The sequence below is a fragment of the Chelonoidis abingdonii genome, chromosome 22 (genome assembly GCF_003597395.2).
Source record: "Chelonoidis abingdonii isolate Lonesome George chromosome 22, CheloAbing_2.0, whole genome shotgun sequence".
In the NCBI taxonomy this organism is placed as follows: domain Eukaryota; kingdom Metazoa; phylum Chordata; order Testudines; family Testudinidae; genus Chelonoidis; species Chelonoidis abingdonii.
In genome coordinates, this window is record NC_133790.1 from 31,002,016 (window position 1) to 31,024,004 (window position 21,989).

The 21,989-nt window shown below is 53.4% G+C and overlaps 1 protein-coding gene across 4 annotated transcripts in view; it reads left to right on the top strand.

Moving 5' to 3' along the window:
• Positions 1–16,428: 16,428 nt before the first annotated feature.
• The window catches only part of EMID1 (EMI domain containing 1), a 106,591-nt gene continuing 101,030 nt past the window's right edge, over positions 16,429–21,989 (top strand). For all 4 annotated transcript variants that reach the window (XM_032764634.2, XM_032764633.2, XM_032764635.2 and 1 more), the window contains exons 1-2: positions 16,429–16,641; positions 16,836–17,235. In XM_032764634.2, coding sequence (XP_032620525.1) covers positions 17,117–17,235 — 119 coding nt within the window. In that variant the 5' untranslated portion in view covers positions 16,429–16,641; positions 16,836–17,116. The remainder of the gene's footprint in view (positions 16,642–16,835; positions 17,236–21,989) is intronic.

The following is a 21,989-nucleotide window of genomic DNA, read 5'->3' on the forward strand; positions in this document are numbered from 1 at the left end:
GCAGCATTGTTAACATAATGCAGATATCAATATATTTTAGAGTGTAGGTGTCTTAGCATTTAGCCACCAATGCAATGAGGTGGTGTGCCTCAGTTTCCCCTTCCACACAGCAGACTAGGTTTGTTATGCTTCTTCTCCTGAGCCAAGCTCTAAGTCTGTTTACAGGTATTGGCTGAGAAGCAGTATCCTTATAGGACTTCCTTGATACCACTCCTAGCATGTTCAAAAGCTTTTTCCAAAAATCCTGCATGTTACACCTTTTCAAAGAATTTACCATCAGCACCAAATTCTTTGTCATAACCAGCAAACTGTGTATAATGATACTTAACAGTACCAGCAAATTCATGACAGGGAGATGTTTCCAAGTATCTGTATCACACCATGCCTTCTGTTTAGACAGTCTGCTTTATTTAATCTTCATGTGTTTTTAACTCCTCCCTGAACCATAGCATGTGTTCAGATACTGCTCTTTCTTCCCCGTTAGTGTTTCTCCCAGTGTCCCCTTCAGTAAAAGTTCTCAGTTTATGACTGTCTTTGGGGCTTTGGAGTGGAAAGGATGTGCGAGGACCTTGCCTGTTACTGGCTGGCGCCCCGTGGAGCTGCATTGTTCTCCAGGGTTATACCGTGCAAAAAAATCCACCACTACCCCTGCCCTCTTGGGTTTTCCGTGTGATTCGCACTGCCAGCATTGGGACTTTTCCCCACTCTCTTTTCTTAGATGACTGTGATCCTCCATTAGCTTTTCCTTAGCTGTTTGCTGGTACTTAACTGCCTGGGAAATTGCTTCCTTCCCCCCTTTCTCAGGTGGGTCATTAGCACTTTCACTGACACTCAAATTTTTAGTAGGATTCCCATCCTGTCTTAAAGAGAAGCTAGTTTCCATAAGTACATCCACACTGAGCGCTGTAGATTTGCCCCTCATGCCTTTCTGCACAAGGATGGGTTGCAGAAAGCTGGGGACTGACACACCCAGTACCAGCTTCCCTACCACACAGCCACACCAATGATACCCAGCCCTGATGCTGAGCTCAGTCTCCATGGCCCAGTCCTTCCTTGCTTCTAGGCCAAGACTGCCCATGGAGAGAGAGTGCCCTCTCTATAAGGGAAGCACCTCTCCATTACCAACTGGACAGAGGCCACCCAACTCATGTCATATAAACAGCCACCAGATGGGAACAATGCTTGGGGCCTGCTCCCCCACTCCCTTGTGGGGCCATTAATGCCTGGGGGAAGGGAAGACCATACTTGGCTATTAAGATCTGTTAGCATTTTTACCCTCTTAGCGCAGGTGTGCAAGACTTCATGAAGGGCAAGGCAATGGGGGATCAGGCCTTGCTTTTTACTGACCCATTGAATCTCTTGACCTAAAGTGAAAATCCTGGTAGCCTGTGACCCTGCTCATGAGAATCCCAGTCTGATGGAAGGAAGCAATCCCTAAAACAAACCTCCCATAATTTCCAGGAGCCTTTCCACTTCTCTGGGCCTGATTCACCGTTGCCAGACACCTTGGGCCTGATTCACACCTGCACAAATGCTCCTTTACACCACTTTGACTTTAATCAGGATGATGATGTCATTTACATACACTTTCTGGCTCCACTGCACTGCCAGGCCTCAGTGCAATTGAGAATCAAGCCCTGTGGGCTTTTACCCCTGGGCAAAGTGGCTACAGGTGTGAGTGAGTGGGGGTTGCAGTGACTGACACATGTTCTGTCCCAGTGTAGATGATGAGAGCCTGAAGCAAAGCCCATTGAGGTCAAAGGAAAGTCTCTCACTGACTCAGGCCCCGAGCCAGAAGCTCTGGTCAGTGTACTGGGGGCATTTGCCATGGGGCCAATGCCAGCTTGCCTGGAGGTTCCAGGTGCTGGCTGGGAGGTTCCAGCTAGGAGCATCAGGCCCCGCTACGCACCACAGCTGATCGCTGGCCCCAGCACGCAGGGCTTAAAGCATAACTGGCCAAAAGGGGATGTGATCCTGGCCAATCAAACCTCTGCAGCTCCAGCAGGGGCACTGAGTGCACATAACAGCCCTGCTGAGGGACCCCTGGGAATGGCTGCTTTCCCCACTGCCCTGCCTTCTGGGGTAGAGCAGCCAATCAGAGTTACCTCAGGCACCTACCCCCTCTGCCTCAGCTGCCCCCATGCATCAGCCTCCTGCCTCAGCCTCCTCCCACTGTGTCTCAACCTCCCACCTCCTCTGCCTCAACACCCACTCTGCGCCTCAGCCCCGCCCCAACCCCTCTGCCTCAGCCCCCTGCCCCGTCTGCCTCAGCCCCCACCTCTCAGTGCCCAGCCCCCCACCTCTCCTGCCTCAGCCCTGCCACCGTTGCTGCCTCAGCCCCCACCCTCTCTGCTCAGCCCCCCACTCTCTCTCTGCCTCACCCCTGCCCGTCTGCCTCAGCCCCACCCTCTCTGCCCCAGCCCTCTCTCTGCCTCAGCCCCCTGCCGTCTGCCTCAGCCCCCCCCTCTCTGCCTCAGCCCCTGCCATCCGTCTGCTCAAGCCCCCCCTGCCCCGTCTGCTCACCCCCTGCCCTCCCCTCAGCTGCCCCGCCTACTCAGCCCCCACCTCTCTGCCCAGCCCACCTCTCTGCTCGCCCCCTGCCCCGTCTGCCTCAGCCCCCTGCCCATCTGCTCAGCCCGCCCTCTCAGGGCCAGGGCTGGCGAGAGAAGTGCGTGCTGAAGCAGCAAGAGGGGGGCTAGCAGACGGCAGGGGCGCGGAGGCAGAGAGAGTGGGGCTGAGGAGCAGAGAGGTGGGGCTAGGCGACGAGGCATGGGCTGACAGAGAGCATGTGGGGGCGTGAGCAGAGAGTGGGGGCTGAGGCAACGGGGCAGGGGCTGAGCAGAGAGAGTACCCTCTCTGCCTCAGCCCCCCCCTCTCTGCTCAGCCCCCTGCCCCGCTCCTCAGCCCCCACCCTCTCTGCCACCCCCATCCTTGTCAGCCCCTGCCCCGTCTGCCTCAGCCCCCACCCTCTCTGCTCAGCCCCCCACTCTCTCTGCCCAGCCCCCATCCCCGTCGGCCTAGCCCCCCTCTCTGCTCTCAGCCCCACTTCTCTCTGCCAGCCCCCTGCCCCTGTGTGCCTCAGCCCTCCCGCCTCAGTCCCTCTTACACATCCCTGTGCCTCAGCCCCCCATCCCACAGCCCCCCCACCTTTCTACCTCAGTCCCCCACTCTGTGCCTCAGCCCCCCCTGGCAACTCAGCCTCCGCCTGCTCTGCCTCAGCCTCCCGCCTCCTCTGCCTCAGCCCCCTACTGTGTGCCTCAGCCCTCCCGCCTCAGTCCCTCTTACACATCCCTGTGCCTCAGCCCCCCATCCCACAGCCCCCCCACCTTTCTACCTCAGTCCCTGCCACACACACTCTCACTTAAGCCCCCCTCTACCCACACCTCTGCCTGAGACCTAGTACCTCTGCCCTCCCAGCTGTTTGCCCAGCCCTAGGTGCCGTGCAGGGCACGTTCCCCACTGACACTCAGCACAACCTGTTTTCTGCCCTGAGTCCCCACTGCCCTGCACTGTGTCAGCACCCCTAGCACCCAGTGTCAGACACTGTCATGCCCACAGTGGCCCCACAGGCCCGGGCTCCCTCGGGTCCCTCCCAGAAACAAGGGCTGTGTTTTGTCCCACACAGATGGGGTGGAATCTACACTGTCCTAGGGGACTTGTCTCCTTGGAGGGTCCTGGGGTCCCTCATGTCTGCCGTACTCCCTGTGGAGTCACACAGCATCCAGGGCTGCGAGCCAAGGACAAGGCTTGAAGACCAGGGCAGGTGAGTCTTGGACAGAAACACCCAGGGCCTCAGAGACAGGAATAAACCAGCACTGTCCAGCCAGCTTGTTTCTTGACATGGGATCTCCCCTTCCTCTCCTTTGAAGATCCCCATCCCTTCCATTATGCCCTGCCTCAGCCCAGGCAGCCCTGGCTGCGAACTTCTTCCGAGCCCAGCAACACTGCTTCAGAGGGATTGCTGCACCGAGGGTCCAGGGGCTCCCTCTCCAGAGGCACACATGGCCTTGGTAGCACTCCCAGCCCCTCTGAGCCCCATGACGCAGAACATGTCCACCAGGACACACTTCGCCTCGAGGGGACAGATGCCATTTCCAGGGGAATTGTAGTTTCCATTTTGTCTCTCTAGAGGCTGGGCCACATAAGCAATTAATGACTGAGTCTGCCACAGCTCCCAGACAGCGCAGGTCATGCTTTAGCTCTAGTGGTTATCACTCTTAGGATCAGAGCTGGTGCTAGCAATTGCTTAGGCCCTGAGCAGCTCAAGGGGATCTCCTATTTGCTTTTCATTATGTGTTGGGGGGCGGGGGCAGAAATATTCCTGCTTTAGGGCCTCCAATGGGCTAGCATCGGCACTGTATTAGGACAGATTGTCCTGGGTTCAAGCCAGGGGTGGCTCTAGACATTTCGCCGCCCCAAGCACGGCGGCATGCCGTGGGGGGCACTCTGCCGGTCACCGGTCCTGCAGCTCCTGTGGACCTCCCGCAGACATGCCTGTGGAGGATCCGCTGGTCCCATGGCTCCGGTGGACCTCCCGCAGGAGTGCCTGCGGATGCTCCACCAAAGTCATGGGACCAGCGGACCCTCCACAGACATGCCTGCAGGAGGTCCACTGGAGTCACCTGCCACCCTCCCGGCGACCAGCAGAGCACCCTCCGTGGCATGCCGCCCCAAGCATCCGCTTGGTGTGCTGGGGCCTGGAGCCGCCCCTGGTTCAAGCAGGGTTGGACGTCTGATAGCTTCAAACATCCCTGTGGGACTATACAGCCCAGCTGCATGATGGCTCGTTCATCTGCACACTGTCTGCATCGTGCTGGGGAGGAGACAACACCATGTGATCAGCCACATTCACACATCACTGCTATGTTGTCCATGCGTCAGTGGGGGACTCTGAACATCAGCTTTGGAATTACTGTGCAAGGTCTCCGTGGATCTGAGAGAAGGCAGGGTCCCTGACATGAGTAGCTCTCAATCCAGAGGCCCAACATACAAGCCCAGCAAAGGGAGATGGGGGCCTTGTAAAACTTTGGATTAAGACACTGTGTGCAGCTCTGTGATTTGCTTCCATTATTTACATGGAGAGGGGGACCAGTAGGTAGTGCCTTGCCCCAGACTCCTTGAATAGGCTGTAGATACAGTAATTATTGCTCTTGCAGACAATGTGTGTAACAAGCCAAATCCCCCCAAATGAGCTACTGCTCCTGGAGAAGGGAAAAATATTGTAACCTACTGGCTAGTGCATATGGATCACCACTGCCCTCTACTGGATGGGCTCAGAACAGCTCCGCTGGACGTCATCGTCCCTATAGTGCTAACAGAGATTCTCCTTTAGCCCCAGGGGCAGGGCCTGAGCTTTAGGAGCAGTGGGAGCCAAGTTCCACCCCTGGTCTCGCTGTTAGGTTCTTGCTGGCCCTGGTGCACAGCACAGTGACAGCTGCGCCTCCTAAGTGCTCATAGCTTTGGTACAATACCCTGCCCAGCTCACTTCATCCCACTAACACTTCCCATTGCAGCATTACCTGGGGCATCCTCCAGGCTCTTCAGTGCTAGCCCCGCCCCCACCATCTCATTGCATTTGCTTCAATCTGTGCACTGTGTTGCCCTTGGCTTAGATTTCCTCCAGATTCTGCATACACGTGGAGTTCATTGGTGCCAGGCAGCAGCCTCGGTAGTGTCTGCACCAGGCAGCACCTTTCTCCTCCCTGGCATTTCACCAGCCCCTGGAAGCCCATTTTGAATGAGAGAGGGCAACTTCCACAAACTGGGCACACCTGAATCCTTCCCACGACATCAAACAAACCCAGCTCTGCCACCTCTAGCAATCCTAGGCCAGTCTTTGCCTGTCTTCTCTGGTCTTAAGTCCCATGAGTTTTCCCTCCCTGAATACTGTTTGACAGAGAGTTTCTTTCAGACAGCCTCCTTTGTGCATTCCTGACACACATGCCTGAGCTGTATTTCCCAGCTGAGCCCCAAAGTACAGTGCCACGCGCAGGCTGGCGGGGAGCCCACATCCACCCACTGCCAATGCCTTTGAATTAAGGCTTGGGCAAATAACCTCCACATCCTCCCTTTCAGTCTAAACTCTTTCCGTGAATTCATCATGGAGCAAAACGCCCATGGAATGGGAAAAGTCAGCACACAGCGGTGGCTGCAAGCCAGGGAAAGCCGCTGCCTCTTGAGGCCCCCTCTGTTCACGCTGGCTTTTTTAAAAAGACCAATGATCCAGGGCCCTGTGCATGAAGTGATGGCACAACCCCGCCCTTTGAACTCCTTCCTGCAAATGCTGAGCAGAGACAGGGTGCTCCATGATTCAGCTCATCCCCAGGAGCTCGCATGCCGAGTTCACTGTCCCTGCAGCAATGTCCATACACCAGCACCAGGATCTGTGATTCACTGTCCCCATCAGTAGCTCCCATGGCATGGTTGGTGCTGCCAGAGTTCATACAGCACATATCAGTAAACTTTGAGTCTCTTGTCACCACTATGGTATCCCCAGAGGCATCAGTGCAGTTATTCTTGAATTACACCACTGGCAGAGAGGAGAAGCAGAATGGAAAGTCTACAGCTGCGACAGAGCTTTCTATAGCACATCCACATCTGATTCAGTCACAAATCATACTCATGTAATGAGCCCCTCTTCAGGATTTGAACCTCTGACCTTCAAATCCACAACAAAATCCTCTGCTACTTGAGTTTGAGTAAATCTATTAGGTGGTCTCAGAAGTAGCTTCTTATCCTGAATGCACACTGATCACTAGAGGAAGATGTGACCCACATTCCAACTGTGTTACATTCCCAACAGCTGATTCCGTGATGGGGCTACTCTAGCGTAATCCAGGAACTCCCAGGAGTATTGTCAGGTTGCAATGGGTTTCAATTGTGTGCAAAGTGTGGTGCAGTAGTGTTGTCATTTCACAACCTTGTTGCCGGTGAGCCCACAATTGTAGCTGTAGGCATGCATAGACCTATCTGCATTTGCACCCAGGTGTATCTGTGGGGGCATGCAGTTTTTGATGCATTGTGCTGTAAATGCACGGGAAGCTGCATGCATGTCAGGCTAGCAGCCTACCTGTCTGCACTGCAAGGAGGTCTGACCTCCACTGAGTGTAGGTGAGCCATCTGCTGCACACTGCCAGGTGTGCAGGTTCAGTGCTGGAGCCAGTCCTGCGTGCCATGGCACAGGCCCCAGCATGTCTGTGTCGAGAAGCAACCTTGATGCATAGCAGGCTGAATCTCAGAGCCCTGGAATGGATCCAGCCAGGCGTGTACATCCCTTGCCCCCTGACATGCTGCCTTTTCTGCATCTCCAGCAGGGAAAGGGGTGCACAAGGAAAGGTGAAGGCTAGAGAGAAGCCGCTAGGGATGGTGGAGGGGAAAGCTAGGGGTATAGAATCTGCACAGAGCTATCTGCTACTGCGACAAGCTTCCTGTGACTTCGGCCGAGGCACCCAGGGGGCGCTCTGCTCTCTGTGGTTCCCCTGGCAGGGTTGCTGCCTCCGGGGTTCCCAGTTCCAGGCTCAGAGAGGGTAATGCGCATGCTGGGGAACTCTGCACACAAACGCAGCCCAGAGTCTGTGAGTTTCAGGAGACTGGAACCTGGGCAGGCTGATGGCTCTGGGCTGAAACGTGGGATGCGGACACCTCACTGATTTCCAATGCGATTGTGCTAAGCAAAAAACCAGCAAGTGACCCCAGTGGGTTGGAGTGAAGGAGACAGGGCTGGCACCAGCAGAGAAAGCATGTGCCTGGGGCAGCACATGCTAAGGGGCGGCATTTCGGCCATTCTTGGGGCGGCCCAGTCCAGGCAGCCTTTTTTTTTTTTTTTTTGCTTGGGGTGGCAAAAATGGTAGAGGCAGTCCTGGAAAGAGAGGTTCATCCGGCCCCTGCCAGGATCCAGACTGTGCATGCAGGGAGACAGACCAGCAAGGGGAGAATACAATCTGTGGGGGGGGATGTGTCCCAGAGAAGAACAAATGTCGTTCTTGGGGAGAGACCAATTGTGAATCCAGCTGGATCTGAACAGCGTGCGAAAGATACTGTCACGTGCTAGCTCTGGCATTTGCTAGTGGCTTCCCTGTCTAGTGGATTAAGCAGGGCAGGGACATTTGAATCCCAGCTGGGCGACTGATTTGCTGTGTGATGTTGTGCAAGGCACTCTCCACTCTGTTCTCATCTATAGCACGGGCGTGATCTCCACCCTGCAGGGTGCCCTGACAATTAATTGTGATGCACTAGGCAAGCTGCATGCTGCAATGACAGAACCCCCCATTGCTGGGGCTGGGATGGAGGAAGCTACCACATGGGACACCTGGGACCAAGCTGCAGTGAGGAAAGGACAAGGGGGTGGTCTAGTGCCAAGGCCTAGGGGCTTTAGGCAACCCCAGGACCCCTGAACGGAAATGCAACTCAAGGCACATCTAACTCAGCATGGGACTCCCTGCAGCAAAAGGGAACTGCACCCCTCAGCCAGGCATGTGGCAGGAGATGTGGCGCATTGCCCATAGAGTGAAGGTGCTGACAGCCCAGATCCCCCCAGATTTCCCCATGAGATGTCACTTTGGGGCCTCTGGCACCCACTGCAACTGGAGCCAGCCAGGGGAGCATGTATGTGAGAGGGGCATGAAGCCCACTCTGCCAGAAGAAAGGGTCTGGCTCATGTGCAGCGCATGAACCGCTCATTGGGGGAGGCTGGTCCCCAGCCCCTCCCCTTTTGCCCAAGGCCCTTCCGCTTCCCCGCTTGGTCTGCCCCCTCCCCTGCTGGAGCCCAGAGCACCCCAATCACGGCCACCCCCGCCCCCAGCCCCAGGCCACCCCAGCACCTCCAGTGCCCCCAGCCCCAGAGCTCCAGGTGGCACAAGCACTAGCTGCAGACACTCCCCAAGTCCCTGCCACAGGCCGGCCAGCACCAGCCTGGGTCATGAGGGAAGAGTGAGAACTGGAAGCAGACAAAAGGGGGCCAGATGATGGAGTGTGGGTGGGGCCATGCTGGGCTGTTTGGGGAGATGCAGCTTCCCCCAGTCTGTGAAACCCACCACCTATGGGCTGGTTTCATCCACCCTCCCCAGGTGGGAAGACTCCACCCTGCCCAATTCCAGCCTGAGGGTCGGGGAACCATCCTTCGATGAGGAACATGATTGCAAGCTGTTTGGAGGAGGGAGCCTCCTTCTGCTCTGTGTCTGTACAACGCCTAATGCAGGGGTCCATGGCTGGAACTCGTAGGCTCTACTGCAATACAGATAATGCATACACTCCCGGCAGTGCTGGAGCCAAGACCAGTGTTTGCTGTGGGACAGCAGGGGGTGTGGCACTGGCAGGGGAAAGGGAGTGACTGCAGGCCAAGGCATGCCCCAAGGGAACTGGGGAATAGGAGTGAGCCGGGAGCTGAGGCCAGGGTGACTCGCTGCTTGGGAAAGGGCTGGACCAGCACAGAGAGTCACTGTGGGGACTGGGAGAAGAAGGATCCCAGTGGCCCCTGGCGTCACAACCACTGTTTTCCTAAGGAGTCTAGAGGTGAACTCCTGCTGTTCTGTGTTCGACCAGAGGGCCTTGCCCTAGAGCACTGCATGGCTGTTGCCCCTGCCCTGGGGGCTCCAGGAAGCAAGATCTGACAGGCTGGGAATGTAACAAGCCACTAACCCCAGGCAGACAGAGCTGGGACCAGCATGCTGATCTTTCAGCTCTAACCATACAGGGCTTTTCCATGTGGCTAGAGGAGGAGAGCACCTGCAGCTGACACTGGAGTTAAAAACCATACACGCACACCACCGTCTCTCTACCCCTATGTCCCCCCCCCCCCATCTATTTTCTCCACTGGCTGAGGTTGTGCAGACAGTGCAGGTTGTTTTTCAATTCAATTCCATGTGGTTTAATTTGCCTGCTGTCAGGGATGGGGAAGAACCCCCCTTCTCCCCCTAGGGATTGCAGACCGTTCACCCTGTCAAGGCCCAGACATAGGAGACAGGCCCTCAGCCAGGAGGCACACGCAGAAGCCATTAGCACAGGGAGCTTAGAACAACATGCAATGAGCAGCAAAAAATCCCGTGGCACCTTATAGACTAACATACGTTTTGGAGCATGAGCTTTTGTGGGTGAATACCCACTTCATCAGTGCATCAGATAAAGTGGTTATTCACCCATGAAAGCTCATGCTCCAAAACATCTGTTAGTCTATAAGGTGCCACGGGATTCTTTGCTGCTTTTACAGATCCAGACTAACTTGGCTACCCCTCTTGATACTTAGCATGCAATGAGTTTCTCTAGCATAAACAGCGCTGTCTCTTACCCCAGCCTCATGATTCAGCCTCCCTGGGGTGGAAGAACAAACAGGGCGAAAAGGAGCAGGGCTGCGAGGGGTGGATTGAAGCTGAGTCTCAATGCAGGACCGGCATCAGGAGAGGAGGGGGAGCCAGATGTTCTGTGTAGCTGTTAAACTGCAGGCTTGGGCTCCTGCTTTCACTGCTGGGGCACAGAGCGGACAGGGGGAAAGGCATCTCTGAAATAATACTGCATCGTGGCTTTCCAAATTCCTCCACTGGTGTCCCTCTGATCATCTTCTGACTTGGCCTTGGCCTCCTTAGCACATCAGAACCCCTCCTCTCCATCTCCATTCTAAATGGAGCAGAAAATGACAAGGCTCCTTTGGTTTAGCAACAACAGCAGTCTAGCAGTGCCTATCTGGGGAGCAGATTTCTGACCGCAGAGCAGCCTTTAATCGAATGGGCAGAGACAGAGCAAGATCCAAAGACTGGCAGACAATTTCACAGGGAAGTGCGGCTCACGTATTTAACAGAGAGGACGATTATTCACTGAAACAGCTGAACTGGGCGGGTTGGTGGATTCTCCATTGCTTGGAATCTTTCGATCAATGTTAGTTGTCTCCTTCTACAACATATGCTATAGCCCAGCCAGGAGTTATGGGTTGGATGACTGGGGGAAATGTTATGGGCTATGCTACGCAGGAGGTCAGATGAAATTATCAGAATCACAGGAACATAAAATCCAGCCTCTATGGGCCCTTGTTATGCTGCAATCTGTGCACTGGGATCTGGAGAGCAAGTCAGTGTTGTTTATAAGTGGATTAAATGTTGCTGATTTTATCTATAAGAACAGAAGAGCGGCCATACTGGGTCAGACCCTGGTCCATCTAGCCCAGTATCCTGTCTCCCACAGAAGCCTGTACCAGAGCTGGGGGAGGGTGCGGGGGATATACAGAACATGGCAATTGTGGAGGGAGCCACCCCTGTCTTCCACACCTGCAGTCAGAGATGTAGGGTCACCTGAAGCATAGGGTTGCATCCCTGACCATCTTGCCCAATAGCCATTGAAGTGTTGTCATGCATCTCTTTTTAAATAAACTGGCCTAGTACAAGGCTTGGAGTGGCAGACCATGACCTGGATTCCTGGTCTCTCCTGGAGTAAACTCTGGGGGGCAGCAGAGGAATTGGCATTTAATTTTTAATCTAAGCCTCTCTGGAATAGACTCTGACACAACAGCTGTTTTGCCACGGTGGCGTAGGTAGCACTGAAAATGAGGTGCCTTTGTTTTCCACATACTGTACCTTTAAATGGATAAGGACTCTTGCCATCTGCCAAGAAAGCAGCCATGTTGTTTCCAGAATTGCTGCAGGATGCTACTCAGGAGACATGCATGCTGTGCTCGCTTGTGGACAGACTACGGTCTGTTCATTCACGTCCTGTATTTACTGTAACCAAAGCTAAACATAATTCAGACTGAAGGTGTATGGTTGATCCAGGTGTCTGGAAGGATATGTGTCTCAGGGGAATGGACTTTTGCCATCATGAGGGAGCTTGGATGACAAAATATAGTTCTGTGTGATCTTGGACACTGATCTGTCACCAATGGGACGGAGGGTTATAACTCTGTCAGGAGCTATTATACCACCACAATGGGTAGGGACTGATAGATCATAACACCTCACTCTTATTAGTAGATCTCAGAGCACTTTGGGGGGGAGGGGGATATCATTATTCCTATTGTACAGGTGCGAAAACTGAGGCACATTACTTGCTCATGGTCACCTAGCAGGCCAATACTGGGAATAGAACCCAGCTCTTCTAGGTCAGTGCTGTGTCTGCTAGGCCACACTTGCCTAGATAGATAGAGAAGAACCAGACTGCATTCCAAGAGTGCATAGGAGTCCAGAGCATGTGGGGTTTGGATGCCACTACCTGTCTGGTATCGCAGCAGCCATTCCTAGGAACACTGGGACTGTTCAGCTTAGAAAAAAGGTGACTGAGGGGGGATATGATAGAGGTCTATAAAATCATGGATGGTGTGGAGAACATGAATAGGGAAGTGTTATTTACCCCTTCACGTAACACAAGAGCCAAGGGTCACCTGATAAAATGAATAGGCAGCAGATTTAAAGCAAACAAAAGGAAGTACTTCTTCACACAGTGGTCCATCAACCTGTGGAACTTGCTGCCAGGAGATGTTGTGAAGGCCAAAAGTGTAACTGGGTTCAGTAAAGAAGTATACAGTTCATGGAAGACAGGTCAATTGCTGGCTATAAGCCAAGACGGTCAGGGATGTAATTCCATGTTCTGGGTGTTCCAAGGCCTCTGACTGCCTGATGCTGGGAGTGGACAACAGGGGATGGATCATGTGATAATTGCCCTATTCTGTTCATTCACTCTGAAGCACCTGGCGTTGGCCACTGTCAGAAGACACGATACTGGGCTAGGTGTACCTTTGGTCTGGCTCAGTATGGCTGTTCTTATGTTCTTATTTTCACCTGCCAGGAGTAAGGTCCTCACTGAATTTTGAATGCCACTTGAAATGGATGCTTTTATTATTGTCATTACGCTTTTATTTCCGTAGTGGCAGCGTGACAGAGCTGGGCACGATGGATCCAGTTATGAACATCATATTGTTCTGTGTGCTGAACACACGTCTCAGTTGGGGTGTCCTGCCTCACAGACAGCTGTCCTAGCCGGGAAGGGGCTCGATACCTCACAGAAGGACCATCCCAAGGAAGCCATCAAGACAGGACTCTAGGGCCATTGCCTTTGTATGACTCTCAGTTGTTAGCCCAGCCCATGGACCAATGGGCTTCCAACCATGTTGCCTGCAGTTTGGGGGAGCACAAGATCCCCATCTCCACACTTAAGGACGACTTGCAGGAAAGTGAGAGCAGCCAGGACTCTGCCCAGCCTGGGATGCTGACATACCTTGGACTGGCCGGGAGGTGTGAGATCAGACGTGGATGGGGTGTCTCAGGACTTCTCTTTCCAAAGCTCTGTAACGGGGATGTTTTCAGAGTAAGATCACTGTGGCCCTTTGCTAAGTATGTGGGCCTTGCTTTCCTGCCACATTGTCCCTGAAGGGGTTCAGCTTGCAGCCTGTTGTGCTCCCAGCCCAGGTGGAGCTCTGAAGGATTGTGACGTCTCTGACCATAGATGCTGGAACTAGGCGTGCTGGTGGTGTTACCGCACCCCCCGACCTGGAGTGATTTCCATCATATACAGGGTTTGCAGTTTGTCTCAGTGGTTCTCAGCCCTATACAAACTGTTCCAGCCCCCCTATCTCTGACACTGAATTAAGGATTTAGGGCGGCTGGGCAGCAGCAGGACGGGTGTCAGACAAGAGGACTGAGTCTGGGAGTGTGCTAGGAACAGTGACTAGATTCTGGCCTGACCCAAAAGGCCTGGAAGCGCATGGGACCCCGACTAGTGACTGTACAGTGGTACAGGCCAGGCTGTAACGGGTAGCACCTGGAGGACCCCGTTTGACATAGAACAAAAAGACAGTCCCTGCTCCAGAAAGCTGACAGTCTAAACAACCCGCTGTCCACAGAAACCGCCCCATAGCTCCCAGGCCTGTGGGAATCCATGTAGAAATGTCAGTCTTTCCCCACGCTCCCTTAGGCTGGCTCCTGATTCTTGAGGAACTGCTGCCCTCTAGGGGTACAGCTACACAGCAAAGAGAAACCTGTGGCTGGCCTGTTCCAGCCAACTCAGGCTGTTTCATTGCTGTGTGGGTGCTTGGGCTCAAGCTGGAGCCCGCGCTCTAGGACCCTGCCCACACCTGGAAGTCTACACAGCAATGAACAGCCCTACAGCGTGAGCCCCATGAGCCCACGTCCGGCATGGCCAGCTGCGGGTTTTGCTTTGCTGTGTAGACGTAACCCTAGGAAAAAAGCAGCATAGGTGTAGTTTGACTTTAATATTTATGGGAGGCAGCTCCAGTCAGTCCAACGAGGCCATGTGTGTGTGTGGGGGGGGGGGGAGCAAGTTCCACACCTGCCTGAGGCTTGTAGTTGAGGGGGCAATGGCTCGCCGTCTACCTCCATCCCCTTCCTCCCAATCTACACCCATGGGTGGGATTTTTTTAAAGCTCTTCTGAACCATTTGGAGGAGCTGTGAGCAAGAGAGCAGCTGTAGAGGAGCCTTTGCAGGAATCCCTCGGCCTGGAGGGGCAGGTTTCCAGTATAGAGGCCAGGAGTCATGTGCACTGGCTGAGACTGGGGCACAGAGATATTTGATGGAGATTCAAGCATCCCACTCTCCAAGTCTTACCCCCTCGCTTGTTGCTCTTTCTTTGACTCCACTGCTCACAGAATTATTGCAGTTTGAGTTTCCTTTTGCAGCGAGCACAGTGGATTTGCCATGAAAGCACAAAACTCTGGGGCTGAGCAAATATAGAAAGCAAGCAAGGAAGAGTCGCTTTCAAACCCAATTAAGGGTTCACATCTCTCCGACTTAAACCTCAATTTGTTTACCTGGCACATCATGGTTCTTTCAGCCACTTCTCCAGTCTTTCGTGCAATAGAAGTAGATCCACATTGCCTTTGCTAATTGCTGAGGTGAGGATGTTTGTGTGGGAACTAGAGCTAATGCTGACTCCCTCTCAAAATGTTTTCTCCCCCCTTTGCATCTGGCAGGTTAAGTCATCGGAAGCCTGCATGGTACAGGCGGATATTAGTTTCCCTGTCATCTTCCTGCCATGGCAGGTGTGTGATGTTGTGCTGATGATTTTGCAGTAGGAGAATCCAGGAAGAGAGAAGCAAGACCCTGATTGTGTTAAACCCAGGCAACCAAGCTCAGATCCACTTCTAGGGCTCTGGCTACTCTACAGCTTAAAACAACATAACTTATGTCACCCAGTGTGTGAATTAGCCACTCCCCTGAAAGACATTCCCTATGCCGGTTCAAGCACTGGTGTGGAAAGCGCTATGTGGGTGGGAGAGCTTCTCCCATCAACATAGCTACTGCCGCTCACGGTGACCAGAGTAATTAAGCTGACAGAAGAGCTTTCTCCCATTGGCTCAGAATGGCTATGCTGGAGAGCTTGCAGTTTGCAGCCACCACTGTAAGCTCTCTAGTGTGGCCATAGCCTGGGTCTGAAGTCCAGTGGTGTTTGCATGGGGTGAGGGTGTAGGTGATTTGGACAATGCTCAAAATGGGGGTGAGGCACAATTTGGATGCAGGTCAGGATTCAGGGATGTGTGGCTCTGGAGCCAGCTCCAGCACTGCAGAGAGTTTAAATCAGGGGAGTTTTGATCCAGGTTCTTCTTTACCTCCAGTAACAGTGAAGGGACCAGCACAGAAAATGACTGGCTTGAGATTATGTCCTGAAGGATAAAGATCCTCTTGTTTCCAGTGATCTGGCAGCAGAGAACGGAAAGCAAACGAAAAGGGGTTCAGCATGGCCAGAAACACACATCCTCACAGCACCTCCCCTGCTAATGTTCCCTGGACCCACTTAACACCCCTGCTTGTCCTGCAGTGACAGCCCCAAGGCCCCGACCTTGAGTGCACGGCACCTCTCCTTCATGTGACTGGTTTGAAACTGGGAGGCAGGATCTGTTCTCACCTGAGGAGCTGTTTTTCCTGGGCTGCACATTTCCAGCAACAAAGTGGTTCCTGCCTGAGAAAGGAAAGAAAAGAAAGTCCCCAGGCCAAGCAGTCATTTGGTGATGTCTATTGAAAACAAAAGGCCGGATTCTGCTCGCATGCTGGTACCACCCCATTCATTCCTCCTGATTTACACCAGCCAGATCCAGCCAAAAGGGAGCCAGACCTCAGCTGATGTAAATTTGAGGACAACCATCAAAGTAAGTGGAGCACTATGGAACTACACAGATGGGATTTAGCCCAGATTGTGCCCCCTCCCCCTTCACCTTTCCAAGTTTAGCAGCTGGTTCCTGTTTGGCCTCTCTCCTTTACAGGAGTAAAGCCATTGCAGCCAGCTGTGGAAGAGGAAAATTGGATCCTTTCCGAGCAATCCCAGGAAGTGATTCTCTGTGGGGGGCTGGATCTGGGAAGCAGAAAGAAGTGAGCTCTGTATATGATCTAAGTGGCTTCCCCCTCCCCTTGCTGCTTAGCGAGGCTGGGAATATGAAATCAGTCCACGTCTTGAACATGAAGGAGAGGGGGTGGGGGGTGGGAAGGAGGAGAGAGCAACGCTCGTCTTTTGAAAAGCCTCTGGGATTGTTTGGGTTCCTTAATCCAGTCGAAAGAAGGGGGCAGGACTTTGAGCTGCCCTTAATCGCTTTTCCCTTTGCCAAACATCCCAGCGGTAGAGCAACGCTGGGCAGAGTGCGAGAGGAGAAAAAGCTGGCTTGCAATAGCCCCCAGCCCCTCTGCCTGTGCCCTGAGGAAGCGCCAGAGCGCTGGAAGGTGAGAGAAGCTGGCGCTCCCTCCCTGTGGCCCATCTTTTCTCCTGCAAGTTTGCAGCACAGAGAGACGATCTCTCCTCTGGTGATTTTGCTGTCTCTCTAAGCTTAGCTGGAGCCTCCCCCAGCTGCTGCAGGAGCCCCAGCCAAGTTAATGCAGAGAGCGACTTCACTCCAGTTATTATTTTTGTTTTGCAGGGCCGTGCAGGGAGGATTGGCAGCGCTGATCTGAGTTCTCTCCCCCTATCCCTGCAAGCTCAGCCTCCTCCTTCTTGATCCCAGCTAAACCTGGGCTTTATTCCGACCAGGCCTGGCACTGAGCCACTATACATCTCGCGAGTCCCTGTGCCAAGGGGGCTTCTCTTTTTCTCTCAATGAGAGATCCTTGAGCATCGAGCACGTCGGGTGGATCGGCTGAGTTCAAGAAGGATCAAGGACTCTGCGTGAGCTCAGAAGCTCTGGCCCCACAGACGGACACGATGAGCACGCAGCAGCTCAGCTGGATGAGATGCCTGCCAGCTGCCCTGTGGTTGTGCTGCCTGCTGCCTGAGGGGAGTTGCACCTGGAGCCTGGCAGGACTCCAGTACGCCAACCGAAGGTAAAGAACGTCTCGGCAAGGGCAAGCTATGCACATGCTGCTGTGGTCTAGTGGGTAGGGCACAGGGCTGGGCATCAGGAGACCCAGCTTCCGTTCTTGGCTCTGCTGCTGGGAGCCTTGGCCAAGGCTGGGTGGCTTGAATGCCCCCTCTGTAGAACAGCTTCGTCCTCCTTTGTACAACTCCTGGAGCTCTACAGGGGCGATGTTCTTGTCCTCACCATTCTGCAGCATGCCATCAACCCAGCGGAGGGCCTGGCTCTCGTTGGGCATGTGAAAATGCCCATAGATAGGGATAATAGTGGTAAGAGACCTGATCTGTGAATGTCTGTTGAGAGTAACAGGTGAGTGGCAGCTGGGCTTATAGGGGGCCTTTTGGCCCTGCATGCTGGCTTGGGTTGGCCTGTGGTGGGGCTCAGCTCAATTAGTACTTCCCAGCTTGTCTTGCAGAAAGGCTTGGAGGGAACAATCTGCATAAGCTGAATTTCCTTTGGACGAGCCGGCAGGTTTGGGGTTGGGGTATCTTGGCTGAGGAGCTTGGGGCTCATAGCTCACAGCTCCAGGCTGCTGTCTATGATCTACTTGGTCTGTGGACAGACCAGGGCTGTTAACCAGCACCCTAGTCAGTGTGGGGAGCTCTTACTGAAGTCTGGGGAACCCTGGAGGAGTTGCTGGTTCTGAGCAGCATCCAGCTTTTGTGATGTTTACGGGAAACGTTTTGCTTTGGAAATATCTCCATCACTGGATCCGTAGGGCCTTCCGATGTTGGCTGGATCAGCGACACTGTGTGCAGAAGTGTTCTCTTTTCCCCTTCCTGTCCCAGGCAAACCCAGGAAGCACAGAGCAGTGCAAGCCATGGTAAAGATCCCAAGTTAGAAGTAGCTTTTCCCAGCCCCGCTGAGTAGCTCGAGGCACAGCTTGGGCTGAGGGTGCAGGGCAGCTGTTGGCTTATTCCATGCAGGAACGGTCAGAGAAGCAACACTTGACTCTGATTCCAAACTTCTGGAGAATGATCCGGGGGGATTCAGAGCTGGGGTTTGGTTCAGGCCCTTCACTAGTCTGATTCAACTGACTGTACAGCAAGAGGGTTGTAGGGAAACCTTACACACACACCCTCCTTAGCCCTAGCAGAGAGCTGGCCCTGAGAACACCCTGGCCCACTGGGTGCTGTGGGAGTCGTGCTGCTGCTGTGAATGAACAATGTGGATGCTGGGGTGAAGCAGGACTCAGGGACAAGGGGCCTTTCAAGGTCTATACTGGGAACATCTGCAGAGAAAACTGGGTTGGGGTGAAGCAGCTCCAGACTGCCCCAGCCAGCAGATACTTTCCCAGCCCAGTCAGAGGCCAGGGAGCTGTGGGGAGAGTGACTGAATAAGCCACAGATGCTGTCTGCCAATAGGATGTGGGGGAAGGAGACAGCAGTAAAGGAAATGCACTTGATTCCCGCCTTTTGTGGGATCAGGCCAGCAATGAGTGATGGTCTCTCCCCAGCCACGCCTTACCCAGCCATGGTGTCTGGCTTCCTTTGCTCGCTAGTGCTGGGGTCTTGCTCTTCAGCAAGTCTGAACATGGGCTGCTCTGGCCATGGGGCGTAGCTGTCGTGGTGAGCTGTGCCTTAGCCATCCCATAGAGAGATCAGATGGCTAGATCCAGACCATGATGGAGATCCACTTGGGGATACTCATGATCCCTAGGATCACACCTGCCCCCAATGGCTACTCTTGGGACAGAACAGGGTCTCCAGACAGACCTGTGCAGCTTCCCCTCCTACCCATCCCCTGCCCTGCTCTTTGCTGGCTGCCTTTGTCACATGCCAAGGGGAGTGCCTGCTCTCCGGCCTCGCCCACCCTGGGGAAGTTGTCTCCACAGCTTCTGGTCACTGACCTATTTAGGGCTGAACTGTTTAGCTGTTCCACAGTGGATGATTTAGTTTTCAGGTCCCATGGGTTTGCCATGACATGGCCCCCCTGCTGCATCCCCGATGGGGTTCATAGCTACAAAAAGGATGCGAGCCCTGCCCTCCCCTGGGGGCCCAACAAACCCAGCTTGCTTGCAGGCTTCCTGTTTAATGGTTAACCCCTGATGCCTACCCATCTGACCTCATTCTCTGGGATGAGGAACCTGTGTATAGAGGGGGAGGCAGTGCTGTCGAATGAATAGAGCAAGAGATTGGGAGCCAGAACATGTGGGGTCTACTCTCATTTCTGAATGAATCATTTCCTCAGCTTCCCCATTTGTTAAAGAGGTGCAATGAGAGTGACAAGGTAGGTGAGGTAATAACTTACTGTTCATAGAATATCAGGGTTGGAAGGGACTTCAGGAGGTATCTAGTCCAACCCTCTGCTCAAAGCAGGACCCATCCCCAGACAGATTTTTGCCCCAGATCCCTAAATGGCCCTCTCAAGGATTGAGCTCACAACTCTGGGTTTTGCAGGCCAATGCACAAACCACTGAGCTATCCATCCGCCTGTGGGTGGAAGGGACAAGCTTTTGGGCTACACAGAGCTCATCTTTGGGTCTGGAGAAGGTAACCAGAATATCTGAGCTAAGTACAAGGAGGGACAGATTGTTAAGCATATGGGTTCACACATGTAAGAGATCCCTTAAAATAAAGTGAGTAATGAACACCTCTGTGGTGGTGAGAGAACTAGAGCTAGCAGGCAGCAAGATGTGTTACACATTGTTATAATGGGCCACAAAGCCAGCGTACAACTCTGTTAAGTCCCTGGTTTTTAGTGTCTGTTAGAGTTACGAATTTAAGTTCCACTTCCCAAGCTCGTCTCTTGAGGGTGTTGTGCAGGTTTCAGGCAGAGGGAGCTGAGATGCTCTGATGAAAGGTACAATATAAATGTTACTTATCTCCCCAAACCCACCGTCAAAAGCAGTAACTGTGGGAGACCCTGGAAGGCAGAGCTTCATTCCAGCAGTGGGCTAATCCTGGTGACAGGGCTGTGTTATAAGCAAGACAGAAAGTTCTAGGCTTTCTGAGATGCTCCAGCTGGAATGGCTGTGTGCGTGTAATGGCTGAGAGGGTGTGTGTGGGGGGGGAGTATAAGGGCAGAGAGGCCGTGTGGGGTGCATGTGTGTAATGTCAGAGGGGTGTGTGTGTAAGGGCAGAGGGGTATGTGAGGGCAGATGGGTGTGTGTGTGTAAGGGTAATGGATGTGTGTGTGGGTGTAAGGGCAGACGGGTATGTGTGTGTAAGGGTAGTTGGGGGTTGTAAGGGCAGACGAGTGTGTGTGTGTGTGTAAGAGTAGTGGAGGGTGTGAGTGTAAGGGCAGACAGGTATGCATGTGCAATGGCAGATGGGTGTGTGTGTAAGGGCAGAAGGGTGGGTGGGTGTGTGTGTGTGTGTGTAAGGGTAGTGGGGGTGTGTGTAAGGGCAGAGGGGTGTGTGTGTGTAAGGGCAGACAGGTGTGTGTGAAGAAATTTGACTCAGCCGGACTCTGACCCCCTGGGGCCCTTGGCTTGCTGGTCAGACACTTTCCTGCATTGTGGGCCACTCTCAGTGCTGCCTGCTCCTCAGACTGTGCTGATTCTCTTGTGTCGCCCGACACTGGCTGTGGGAGCACCGTTATGGCAAGGGACCCTCTGCCTCCTGCTGCAGCAGGCAGGGTTTGGGTGACTTTGCCTCCTCTCCCTTTCCCGCTGTATCCCCTCTGGTGAGGTACTGGTGCCAGCTGTGCTGTCTGCTCCCCTGGCACAAAGACTGGACCTTCTGTACCTTCTATCACCCCAGTGTTTTCCCCGCTCCCATAATCTGTAAATGCTTCCTATCCTACCTCTTCTATTCTCTGTGCTGCCCCCTATTGGCCAGGACAGAAGGTAATTCCGCCCCCGTTCGACCTGCATTCCCTGCGTGCAGGATAGAACTTGATCTGCCTTCTGCCCCATTGCCCACTGTCATTCTACCATGGCAGGGCGCCCAGGGAGACGTGCACCCTGCCTGAAGAGTGCTCAGTCTGACTAGTGGAGGAGGCAGATGAAGGGTGGGGGGGAAACAGGTGTATAAAGGGGAAGTGACTTGCCTACGGTCAGTGTCTTTCAGGCCTTTTGTACTGACATCACTGCCGTTATAACCAGGATGAATTTGGCCCCGTCCCTCTGGAAAATCACCCCTCTTGCTGATCCTTTCTACCCTCCACAAGCCCCCCAGAGCTTGCCAGACAATGAGCTCCCCTCCCGCTCTTTTTTCTTGATGAGTCCCCTATTTAAAAAGTAAGCAGTGCCCCTCCCCCCAGCAAATTCTTTATTCTCCTTGCACGGCAGCTCCTTTTCAAAGGCCTTTCTCCTCTGAGAGCAGACAGGCATCTCACAGGTCACAAAGCAGCAAGATGAATCATCCAGCCCGTGGCTCTGCAGCCAGGATGCCCCACCCTCCTGCGGGTCCCCCGATCAGGCCTTCTTGGGTTGTTAAATATTGACTCCAGCTGGTTGGGAATTGGAATTGCCATCCATGGGAAATTATGAAATGATTTTTCATTCCGCATTGGAATGAAATTTCCCACAAAACAGATCATCTCTCCCCTACTCCCCCACATTGAATTTGGGATCATTGCAATGCTTCATTTTAATATAAATGTGCCCTTCCAGTAATGTTGAGTCATATAATTTTGCCTTTGATATTACATTCAACTATTCACTGTCATACAGGGGATAAATATGATCTATCGAAATATACAATGGAAATAAAGATTCAAATATAACATCAGTCAAAATTAATTGAATTGAAATGAGACACTTGAAGAGACTCATTT